Here is a 13,561-nt window from a genome sequence, read left to right as displayed (position 1 = left end):
ATTTTGTCAAATGCTTTTTCTGCATCTATTAAGATAATCATGTTTTTTTTTAACTGCTAGTACATGGCAATGAAAATAAGATAACCGCAGTATTGTTTGTTTGATGCCACTGCCCTGATTTCTACTAGGTTCCAGCATTTTACCCACCACTGCTTTAGCACTGATACTGCAAATGGAAGCACCATGAAAGGGGCAAATAATATGCTACTTTTATTATGAAAATAGTTTTGACCTTAAGAGACTTTAAAAGAATATCAGGAAATCCTAGGGAGTTCTCAGGAATTCACAGAGCATACTCTGAGAATCAATGTTTTAAAAGAACTGAAAGAAGAGTCTCTCAAAGTTTAATAGCTGCATTAATTCTTAACTTCAATAAGCTCTACAAATTCTTCCCTTATGCTATGCTATAAACTCACTTTTACACTATATTAATAGCATAATCAATTTCTCTTAATTAATCAATTTCTCTTAATCTGATTCAGTCTTCTGATGAAATGAATCTTACCTGCAATGCTTATAAACATATTTATGCTACTAAATGAGCAATTAGTTTAAAAATATACAATAATTCTAAAACTCAATAAAATGAAGACATCTCAGATATACAAATATGACAAAAAAAAAACACAATATAATAAAGTCAAAAATTGGTGTACTTACTGTAACCCAGCTTGATTTCGTGTTGTTTCATCTTGAGGTTGCTAGGAAGAAAAACAGTAGTTTTTTTCAACTGATGTGTGCTAATCTAATAAAACAAGCTAAAAATTTAACATTTAATAACTTCTTGTATTATTTTATTGTGGTAATATACATATAAAAATTTACCATCATACCATTTTTAGGTGTACAGTTCTGTGGTCTTAAGTAATTCATGCTATTGTGCAAACACTGCCACCATTTATGTTCAGAACATTTTTGAGTTCTCAAACTGAAACTCCATATCCACTAAACACAAATTCCCTATTTCTTTCTCTCTCCACCCATGGCAACCACCATTCTAACTCCTGTCTCTCTGAGTTTGCCTATACTATGAATATCATAAAAGAGGAATCACACAATAATGTCATTTGGGGGGCTTCTTTACTTCACATAGTACAATATCTTCAAGATTCATCCATTTAGTAGCATATATTAGTATTTTCTTCTTTCTTTAAGACTGAATAATTTCCACTGCATGAATATATCACATTCTGAATATCCATTCATCATTGAGGACATTTCCATTGCTTCCCTTCCATCTTTCTGGGCTATTATGAATAAAGCTGCTATGAAGATGAGTGTAGAAATATTTCTTCAAGTCCCTGCTTTTACTTCTTTCAGGCATACCCTCAGAAGTAGCATTGCTAGATCATATGGTGATTCTATGTTCAAATTTTTGAGGAAACTGCCATATTTCCCATAGGACTGTACCATTTTACTTTCCCATCTGCAAAGCACAAATACTTCAATTTCTCTACATCCTTGTCAACACTTATTTTCTGGGTTATTTTTTTTGTAACAGTCATTCTAATGAGTTCAAAATGATTTTATTTGTACTTCCCTAATGATTAGTGATGCTGAGCATCTTTGCAAGTGTCGACAGGTCATTTGTATTATCTTCTTTAGTGAAATACCTATTCAATTCCTTTGCCTACTATTAAATTGTTCTTTTCTTGTTGTTGTTGTTGTTTTTACACAGTGAGACTTCTTTATATATTTTGGACAGCAATCCCTTATCAGAGACAATTTGCAAATATTTTCTCCCATTCCATGGGCAGTATCTTTTGATGCACAAAAGTATTTTAATTTTCACTAAGTCTTATAGATCCTTCTCAACATTTATTTGAATGAATCCACTTCTATATAGAGATATGGTGGATGAAGGAGGCTACAGAAAGGGAAAAGGATTCAACCTGGATCCACACCTTTCAGAGTTCTGCATTTCAGAGAACAGATAGTAGTAGAAGTAGCCTGCTTTTAATAACTGCAAGACTGAATAATGATTATTATAAATATATAATCATTATAATTATGTTTATAATAATCATTATTATATTTATAATAATCATAATGAAAATAATTGCTTATTATAATAATAATTATTATTATTCCCTAACAAGTATCTTAGAGGTGACCAAATATTGATTATGAGACCAGCAATGCCCACTGTATTACTCAAGGATCTCCAGGGAACCCAATAGAGGGGTGTATGTGTGTATGTGTGTGTGTGTGTGTGTGTGTGTGTGTGTGTGTGTGTGTATGTGTATTCACATACATATACATATATATATACATATATGTATACACATATATGGTATTATGTATACATATATGGTATATATGTATAAATATATATGGTATTTATTATAAGGAATTGTCTCCTACAATTACAGAAAATAGAAAATAAGTCCAAATCTACAGTGTAGATTATCAGGCTTGAAACCCAGAAAGTCAGTGCTGAAGTTACAATCTGAAGGTCAGCAGACAGAAAACCAAGACAGCTGATGATACAGATGAAGTCTGAAGACCAGCAGGCAAAAGTCCAGAAGAGATGATGGTGTAAATGAAGTCCAAAGGCAGTCTGCTGGAGAATTATCCTTTGCTGGGAGAGGCAGAATTTTTTGTTCAAATCAGGCCTTCAACTGATTAGATGAAGTCTACCCACAATACAGAGGGCAATCTGTTTTGCTCAAGTACACTGATTTAAGTGTTAATCTCATCTGAAACATTATCACAAAATAATGTTTGACCAATTATTTGGATACATCATGACTGAGTCAAGTTGACACACAAAATTAACTATCATATGCTATTTTATAGACACCAATGTCTCCAAATATATCACTAAACTCTCCAAATGAAATCAAAATTTATTCATGTAAAATTTTAAAACTGCTTCCCATCCAGCACATTAAAAAACTAGAAAAGCTACTGCAAGACCCAAACCAAAAGTTTTTCAAGACTTCAAACCAAAGGTATTAGAAGATATCATACCAAAGATCCTGTATTTCTTCTATTTGTCCTTATTTTTAAAAGGCCATCATTTCTAAAATAGTCTTCTTTGAAGTCAAAATGCCAATTGGTATCTGAGTATTTAAGTAGCAATTACTTAGAAATCTGATTCAAGTATAAAAACAATGTACTTTTTATTTTAACTCTGAAAAAGTATTTTATCAAATCTCTCCATTTCTGTATTTGATTAAATTAATTTCTCTCATATACTTATAATTTCAAAAGGTTTGTCTTCATAGAATAAAAGGAAACACCAGGTGAAAATAGTAACAAATTTCAATTTGGGAAACAGTATTTATTAAAATTTGTTCATAGGTATTTAAATACATGAGTTATATTATGTAAATTTTACTGTAAACCCTTCCAATGGAGGTAAAAAGAAAAGTTAAAGGAGATATTTAGTTTTCCAAAGAAAAAGAGGAATACACAAAGTATTTCATTTTCTTCTCATCCTAATTTTACAAGCTCATAGTCAACAGATAGTTAATTTATATGTGATGATAAACTTTTGAAAGATACATTCATTAACTCTTCAAGTTCTCAAAGGCAATTTCTCCAACCTGCCTGATCAGAAATTACTTAGGAGGCTTTCAAAAAAAAATGGGCACTTCCAGGTTCTACCCAAGCACAATCTGGAAATTCATTTTTTTTAAAAGCTATACAAAGTAGGCTGATAATCAAGCTTTTAAAACCCTGTGCTTAGGTACAATTGAGGACCTGGTATAATAATCACATAGCAAGTGCTTATAAAATAAATGGAAAAAATTATTCTCATTTCACAGTTACTGAAGCTAGAGGGAAATTTTTTCCTTAACTCAGAAATTATAAACCCAACTTTTAAACAAATTATTAGGAGCCAAGTATACATATCTTAGTTTCAAAGACAAATATTTGGTGTTGAATTTTTCTCCTTATCAGAGATAATTACTGTGATAAACCTTCCTAGCTACAATATTAAGCAGACCTCACAGACAGTCTTTGAAACTTCTGACAGTTTCCACTGACTGAAGTGCTTACTGAATCACCCCTCACCATTCCCCATGGTGTTTGCATTAAGAAACAAAAATTCTTAAGCTAAGTGTGTATCTACACAACACATATATTTATACAAGTAAAACAACAGAAAGGTCTTTGCAGTCCAAATCTCAAATTATATTACAAAGACTAACAACTTCTTCACAAATTTAAAATGATCTCTGACATAATGGAGATGAAAATTTCAACTATTATAATCCTATTTCAACCTCTGTTCCTTTCTCTTACATATATCTAACAGAACACGAAAGCTATGGGCAGGGGGGAATATTATATATCCTCCCTCCTAAAACAACTGAACTTCACCAAAGTTGCAGCAAAGAAATAGAATGAATGATTAAGAGATAGTTTTAAAGAAAGGAAAGAGGAAGGAAAGAAGCAAAATGCTAGAAAACAGAATTGTCATTGTTAATTTGCCACTATGAGAAAATATTTTCAATTTTTCTAAGTATGTATTCAATCATACTTATGGCTTCACACCTGTGATACTGTATCCACACTAAGAACAGTCATCATCTTATTTTCATTCATTTGCTCTTGCAGACCCTCACTGAGTTTGTGCCCAAGTTGAATCTCAGGAGAAGGCATGCCTAGAATGAAATATAATCATAAGTCATTTGCAATAGTTTTATTGATCTGCTTTGACAATGACTCAGGATTTCATAAATATTGCGAAAATTTCATTAAAAATCATTCTGTAGGGGCTAAGGGTATAGCTCAGTGGTAGTGAGGGTGCTTAGGTTGGGCAAGGCCCTAGGTTCAATCCCAGCACAAAAAACAAAACAAAACAAAAACAAACAAAAAACTTGAAACCAAATAAAACCCTTTGTGTTTAATTTCTTAACTGTCACTTTTATGTTTCAATGTTTTAAAGTTTCCCATTAGGAGAAGACACATATGCTACACTGAATGAAATAACACTTGATATTTCTCTGTTTCAGGATGAATGAATACAATAGGTAAGTACAGAAAATAAACTTAAATATCACAAGAAAATTAACTTTTTTCCCCACTTCATTTTAGATCGTATTTTAAAATTCATAATTAGTATATAATTGAAGAAAAATCAGTTTTGTTTTCAAAATGGCAAATCAAACCCATATTTTAATTCTTCTTTTTCAAAATCAAAAAAAAAAAAAAAAAAAACAGAAAGAAAGAAAGAAAACAAAATGTACTTCTTATAGACCAAAAGATGGGGAATGGATTAAAGGAAACCTAAACAGTGGTAAACAGCTTTCTATGGACTAAATGTTTATATCTCTCCCCAATTTCTTTTTTTTTTAATTTATTTTTATTGTAAACAAATGGGATACATGTTGACTCTCTGTATATGGAGTAAAGGCATACCATTTGTGTTATCATACATTTACATAGGGTAATGTTGTTTGATTCATTCTGTTATTTTTTCCCTATCTTCCCACCCCTCCCACCCCTCTTTTCCCTCTATACAGTCCCTCCTTCCTCCATTCTTGCCCCCTCCCCCCCATTATGTGTCATCATCTGCTTATCAGTGAGGTCATTCTTCCTTTGGTTTTTTGAGATCGGCTTATCTCACTTAGCATGATATTCTCCAGTTTCATCCATTTGCCTGCAAATGCCATAATTTTATTATTCTTTATGGCTGAGTAATATTCCATTGTATAAATATACTACAGTTTCCCCAAATTCTTGTGGTGAAGCCCTAACCCCTATGTGCCAATACTGGCCACCACACCCCACCACTGCTGGAGGTAATTGGCTTAGATGAATTCACAAGAGTGGAACCCTCATAATTGGATTACCATTCTTATAAAAAGAAGGAAATAAACCAGAGTGCTCCCTACATGAATACAAAGATCAGATCATATGAACATACAGAAATATTGCAATTGTCTGTAAGCCAGGAAAAGGGTCCCTCATCAAGCACCAAATCTCCCCGCACCTTGATCTTGAACCTCCAAGCTCCTGGAATTCTTGAGAAATAAAAGTCTGTGGGTTAAGCCAGGTAGGTTATGTTATTTTGTTACAGCAGCCCAAATCAACTAAGACACAATATGTCACTCAACATAGGAAAAGGAAGAGCTTCCTTAGGGGTAACTCTAAATTTATTATATTAGAATTCCAGAAAACCACCCAACTCAGAAAAAACATGGCCAACAAAAATTACAAAAAGGGGGCTGGGGATATAGCTCAGTTGGTTGAGTGCTTGCCTCTCAAGCATAAGGCCCTGGGTTCAAATCCCCAGTACCGCAAAAAAAAAAAAAAAAATTACAAAAAGGCAAATTGGAAGCATACAGTGAGTAAAGTCTTGTAAAGTCCCACTTTGCGGAGCATGCTGCCTGTAACAATGAAACTTAGTGTGAACACTGTAGCTAGATACTGTATATAGGGTATTTTCTTTATCACATACAAAAATGTACTAAAACCTGAAAATGATAAAATAATGTAGTAATGGCACAGAAATAGTCACATAGATCAGTGAAACAAAACAGTGGGAAATATATATGTGTATATATGACAACAAAGTTATTTTAAACAGAGTAAGACTGATTACTCAAAAAATAATATTAGGGTGATTGGCTAACTATTTGAAAAAATTAAGTTAGATCCTTTTTATTTCCCCATATGTCAAAATAATCTAAAAATATTAAAGATATGAATGTAGAAGATATAAACAAATGGAAATAAAGATAGAATATATTTTACAGTTTTGAGGTAGGTAAAGTTATTCTATTTGGGAAAAAAAAAAAAAAAGAAAGAAAGAAATCCTGACAGAAAAGACTGACAGATGATACTATATAAAATTTCTTCACTGCAAAATGTATCATGAATAAAATTAAAAGATAACCAAGAAACTGGGTAAAAGTATAATACACATGACACAAGTTTGTATTTTTTATACATAAAATGCTCTTATAAATTAACAATGAAATTAAAATAATTAGGAAACAATGCAAGCAATTCACATACAAAAATTATCTGGCAGAGTGAATATGTCTTGTTGGATCTAGGGGGCAAAAACCATCTTTTTAGGGGCAATATGTATCAATAGCTGACATGTGAAAACCCCTTAAGAGTAAATCAACTTTTAGATTATTATTCTAAGGTAATAATCAGAAAAGTAAGCAATTGTAGAAGTACTAGGATATTTATTTTTGTAAGAAAATTGAGAAACATCATAAACATGTTAATTCATTAAATAAGATACATTCATATGAGGAATAATAAGTAGCAATTTAAAAGACTGGTAGGCTTGTTTGATGCCTCTTTATAGAAACAACTGAGGAGACTCTGGCTTGGCATATACTACAAAATGCCCATGGAAGGAATCAAGATTGAGAACAATGATCATATTAAATTCGAAGGTGCTAAAGCAAGATGGTGCTGTGGTAGTCTAAGGTACATACACCACTTAGTAAATTCATGAAAATCTATCGTGAATAGGGTTTGTCAGTAAGACAAATTGGAATCTAATTTGGCAATCAGTCGGTCAATGAAAGAGACACACCTGCTGTGGTAATGGAATGATAATAGTTGGGAAAATAATATGATAATTCTTATTGAAAAGAATCATTCTCACCTTTGCACAATCCACTTATACCAGGATGAATAGTGAACTCAGATCTAAGAGATGTGTCTTGATCAAAGAGCAACCTTTTGAATACCAAAAGAGAAAGTACATTATTATCATGTTTCTGAAACAAAGACTAACATTTTAACTACCATTTTTATTATACTTACACTTGCTATAATTCTTAGTTGCACCACTTTGAATACTTTTATTTCAAGGTAATGTGAAATGTCCACTTTAATTTTCAGATTTACTTCTCACTATGTTTGAAGTAGCATCAATGTGACCAAGAGAGAAGACACACAGCCTTAGCCCTCAAAAACACTCCAAATCTAATGAGGGCTATATAATTAAGAAATACCAGTAACCCTCCACGGTGAGTATGCTACTCAGCAGACACAAGTATTTATCTCTTCTATTGAAAAAGTAGGCAAAGAAAATTAGGTATGTGATGAACACTTGTAGACTCAGTTACTGGGAGCCTGAAGCAGGAGGATCACAAGTTTGAGACTAGCCCCTTGGTAATACAACAGAAACCATCTCAAAAAAATATATAAAAAATTGGCAAAGGATTTGAAAAGACATTTCTGCAAAGAGGAAGTACAAATGGCCAAAAATACATGAGAAGATGCCCAACATCAATAATCATTAAGGAAATAAAAATCAAAAACCACGTGAAATGCCACTTCACAATCCTTACGATGGCTGCTGTAAAAAATATTAAAAATTTTAAAAAATAAGTGTTGTAAGGATGTGAAGAAACTGGAATTCAAATGTGTTGTTGGTGGAAATGCAAAATAGCATTACTATGAAAAACAGTATGGTTGATTCCTTAATATACTAAAAATTGCCATTTGATCTAGCAATTCCATTTCTGGGTATATACTCAAAAGAACTAAAATAAAAGCAGGGACTTGAACAGATCTTTGTATATCTGTGTTCAGAGAAGCATGATTCATAATAACGAAAAGGAGGAAACAAACCAAATGTTCATCAATAGATATATGGATAAATATGGTATAAACATACAATGAAATATTCTGCTTTAAAAAGAAAAACAGATAGATACATGCTGTAACATGGATAGATAGTGAACACATTATGCTAAGTGAAATAATCCAGACACGAAAAAACAAATATTACATGATTCAACTCATATGAGGTACCTAGAGTAGTCAAACTCATAGAATAGAAGGTAAAATGGTGATTGGCATGGGTAGAGAGAGGGGAGAATGAGGAGTTATTATTTAACAGGTACACATCAGTTCAGGATGATGAGGAAATATTAATGGTTGCAGAACAATGTGAATGTACTTAAACAAATACTTAAAAAATGGTAGATATGGTGCCAGGTACAGTGCTGTACGCCTGTAATCACAGCAGCTCGGGAGGGTGAGGCAAAAGGATTGCCAGTTCAAAGCTAGCATCAGCAATTTAGTAAAGACCTAAACTCAGCAACTCAGTGAGATCCTGTCTCTAAATAAAATATTAAAAAGGGCTGGGGATACGGCTCAGTGGTTAAATGCCTCTGGGTTCAATCCCCAGTACAAAAGAAAGAAAGGTAGATATAGTAAATTTTATGTAATACGTATTTTACTACAATCAAATTTTTTTTTAAAAAAGTTGTCCAAAATGAAAGAATGCAACAGTGAATTATTTGTGTTAAGACATGAATGTGCAGTTTGGTACTAAGGTCTTTTGTTTACTTACTTGCTCATGTTCCTTTCTACTTACTTATTTTAACAGAAAATTTCAAATATCAGCACCAACTCTGCCCCCTGCTGGTTTCCCAATGGATTTTTTTTTTTTTTAAGAATTTAACCTTTATTTATTTGTTTGTTGTTGTTTTAATGTGGTGCTGAGGATCAAACCCAGGGCCTAACCTGTGCGAGGCAAGCGCTTTACCACTGAGCCACAACCCCAATCCCCCAATGGATTATTTTAAAGTGCATTCCAGACACATTAAATCATTTCATATGGAAATATTTTGGTATATTAACTCTAAAATATAAAAAATCAATATAGTAATAATCATGTCTTTGAAAATAACCATAATTATCACACCTAAAATAATTCTTTAATATTATTAAATTTAGGCTGTGGTAAGCAGACTATAAAACAGCTCCTGATATGTATGCCCTATGTAAATTTTTCCCTTGAGGATAGGCTGGACCCAGTAATTCTTTTAATGAAATGAATATAGCAAACATGATCAGATGTTACTTCTGAGACCAGCTCACAAGAAGTCACTAGCTTGCATCATGTTCTCCCTCTTATACACTCTCTTCTCCGCTTTGATGAAAGTCAGCTTGTCATGTTGTGAACTATACTACGGAAAAGCCTACACAGTAAACTCAAAGTGGCCTCCAATCATTCAGAGGTGAGTGGGCTGGGGTTGTGGTTCAGTGACAGAGCACTCACCTACCATGCATGAGGCCCTGCATTCAATCCTCAGCACCACATAAAAATAAAATAAAGGTATTGTGTCCACCTACAACTAAAACAAAATTTAAAAAAAAAAAGAGTCAGAGGTGAAGCCACGCATGGTAATGCACACCTGTAATCCTAGCAGTTCAGAAGGCAGAGGCAGGAGTTCAAAGCCAGCCTCAGCAATTTAGTGAGGTCCTAAGCAACTTAGCATGACCCTATCTCAAAATAAAAATACAAAAACTACACAACACTAAAGAAATAAATTGAAGAACTTAGAAGATGGAAAGATCTCCCATGTTCTAGGGTAGACAAAAACTAATATTGTCAAAATGGCCATACTACCATAAACGCTATACAGATGTAATGTAATTGCTATTAAAATTCCAATGATTTTCTTCATATAAACAGAAAAAGCAGTCATGAAATTCATTTGGAAAAAATAAGAGACTCAGAATAGCCAAAGCAATCCTTAGTGAGAAAAGCAAATCAGGAGGCAACACAATAACAGACCTTAAATTATACTACAGAGCTACAGTAACAAACACAGCATGATATTGGCACCAAAATAGGCAGGAAGACCAGTGTAACGAATGGTAGACACAGAAATAAACCCACATAAATACAGTTATGTCATACTAGACAAAGATGCCAAAAACATACAGTGGAGAAAAGAAAGCTTCTTCAACAAATGATGCTGGGAAAACTGGAAATCCATACGTAGCAGAATGAAATTAAACCCCTATTTCTCACCCTGCACAAAACTCAACTCAGAGTGGATCAAATACCTGAACATTAGACCAGAAACCCTGCATCTACTAGATGAAAATGTAGACCCAACTCTCCATCATGTCAGCTTAGGAACGGAATCCTCAACAGGACTCCTAAAACCTAAGAAGTAAAATCAAGTATCAATAAGTCGGATGACATCAAACTAAAAAGCTTCACAGCAAAGCAAACAGGAGTGTGAAGAGAGAGTCTACAGAATGGGAGATAATTTTTGCCACCTGCACCTCAGATAGAGCATTAATCTCTAGGATATATTAAGAACTCAAAAAACTTAATGTTAGTTAGATGTAAAGGGGGCAGTTTTGGTTCGACAATAACTCCCAGAAAAGATGCTCTGCAGATACAGGTCTCACACGAGGAACTTTTATTCTAAGCGGACAAAACGCATCGGCTGGGGGAAAGGGGAAAGGGAAAGAGAGAGAAGATGGCGCAGGGTTCCTTGTATTGGAATTTCGGGGGCTGGGAGGAACCAATCACGGAGGAGAATTATTACAGACTGACTGATGAACCAATGACATATTGGAATGTAATGTAGCGGGGCAGGAAGGTTACGGTGACGTAAGCCGGAAATTCCTGTAACGGGAGAGGCGGGCTTAATGGCAGATTGACAGGTGGGTTGGGAGGCTGGGTTCCTGTAATGGGAGGGGCAGGCGTAACACAGATTGACAGGTGGTGCCTGTAGCGGGAGAGAAAAAGGTGGCTTTATACCTAACACTTAATAGCAAAAAAACAAATAACCCAATAAATAGGTAAAGGAACTGAACAGGCATGTCACAGAAGAAATACAAATGGTCAACAAATACGTGAAAAAATGTTCAACATCTCTAGCAATTAGAAAAATGCAAATTAAAACTACACTGAGATTCCATCTCACTCCAATCAGAATAGCAACAATCAAGAACACAAGTAAAATAAATGTTGGTGAGGATGCGGGGAAAAGGGTACACTCATACATTGCTGGTGGAACTGCAAATTGGTGCAACCACTCTGGAAACCAGTATGGAGATACCTCAAAAACCTAGGAACAGTATAACCAATTAGAACAAATTCTTAAAAAATTAAAAATTGAAAAAAAAAAACTAGGAACAAAACCACCATTTGACCCAGTTATCCCACTACTCAGAATACATAGAAAGGAGTTAAAATCAATATACTACAGTGACATAGTCTCATTAATGTTTGTAGCAGCTCAATTCACAATAGCTAAGCTATGGAACCACTGAAGTGCCCTTCAACACATGAATGGATAAAGAAAATGTGGTATATATACACAGAGGAATATTACTCATCTATAAAAAAGAATGATTTTATAGCATTTGCCAGTAAATGGAGGGAACTGGAGACTATCATGCTAAGTGAAATAAGCCAATCCCCAAAAAACCAAAGGTCAAATGTTCTCTCTGATATGTGGCTGCTAACATACAAGTGGTGGTGGGGAGGAGAGAAGTTCACTGGATTTGAAGGGGAGGGAGGGGGAATAGGAAAGACAGTGGAATGAATCTGACACAACTTTCCTATATACATATATGAATACATACATCACAATGAATCGCCACACCATGCACAACCAAGACTGGGATCCTAATTAGAATAAGATACACTCCATGCTTGTATAAATAGGTCAAAATATACTCTACTGTCATGTATATCTAAAAAGAACAAATAAGTTAAAAAAAAAAGGGGGGGGGGGCCTGGGGATATGGCTCCTGAGTTCAATCCCCAGTACCAAAAAAAAAAAGTCAGAGGTGAACTAAGCCCAACCAACAGCCAGAAAGAAACTGAATTCTACAACTACATGAGAAGTGGATGCTTCGCAGTGAAACCCTGAGATGACTGCCGCCCTGGCTGAAACCTTGAATGTACCTGGTAAAAGGTGAGATACCCTGAGCAGAGTACTCAATTAAGACACATCTGTATTCCTAGCCCAAAGAAACTACAAGTGTTAACCACTTTAAGACATTGAATTTTAGAATAAGTCATAACACAGCAAAAGAAAACTAATAGATGATAGTCATAATTTTCCTACTGTCTCTCTCCCATTATAGTCACTTTGTTCAATACAGGATCAAAACAATGTAAGTGTGTACCTTGACACACACTTACATTTGGATTCTATGTCTTTTTAGTATCTTTCAGTAAATCTATTGATTATCCCTCCTTCCCTGCCCCACTGTAATTTATTTATTAAAGAAACTGAGTTGTTTTCCCTACAGAGTATCCCATATTTTGGAATTGCTGATTGCATGTCATTTAACATGGTTTCCTGTCCTGTAATTCCCAGCAAAATGGTAATTAGACTTAGAAGTCTAATTTAATTAAAGCTTACTTTTGGAGGACATGTATGTACTCAAAACAAGCAATAACTGAGTATGGTTGATATGCTTTTTGTGATGTTAGTGCCCATTGAGGACCACTGCCTAGATCCACTCATACTTCCTATGGAATACATGAGGTATTTTAATTTATCATTGGAGTACATTTTTTAAAAACCTTTTGCTCATCAGTTTGTAAATAATTACCCTCAGTTAAGACACATTATCAACAGGGAACTCAGATACAGTCTACAAAGGAAAGGAAAGATAAATGCCTACTTTCTCTTTCTTGACTAGTTTTCAGAATAAAGTAAGTTTTGTTTTGTTTTTTTAAGAAAAGGTTATTAGGAACTAATAGATTTAAATCCACTGCTGTTATTATTCTTATCAAATTGTTCCACCTTTTCTTAGGAAGTGCTTCTTCAAAGTGGTTCATGAGTTGTTTGACATGATAACC

At 34.0% G+C, this 13,561-nt stretch overlaps 1 protein-coding gene across 1 annotated transcript in view; it reads right to left on the bottom strand.

Annotated features, from left to right (window-relative positions):
- The window catches only part of Ankrd31 (ankyrin repeat domain 31), a 150,467-nt gene that overhangs the window by 126,870 nt on the left and 10,036 nt on the right, over positions 1-13,561 (bottom strand). The window contains exons 2-4 of the mRNA XM_047554743.1: positions 7,586-7,659; positions 4,507-4,616; positions 661-745 (exon numbers count right to left, since the gene is read on the bottom strand). Coding sequence (XP_047410699.1) covers positions 661-745; positions 4,507-4,616; positions 7,586-7,659 — 269 coding nt within the window. The remainder of the gene's footprint in view (positions 1-660; positions 746-4,506; positions 4,617-7,585; positions 7,660-13,561) is intronic.

The sequence above is a fragment of the Sciurus carolinensis genome, chromosome 6, assembly GCF_902686445.1.
Source record: "Sciurus carolinensis chromosome 6, mSciCar1.2, whole genome shotgun sequence".
Taxonomy (NCBI): Eukaryota; Metazoa; Chordata; class Mammalia; order Rodentia; family Sciuridae; genus Sciurus; species Sciurus carolinensis.
This window is presented reverse-complemented; position numbering and strand designations above follow the sequence as displayed.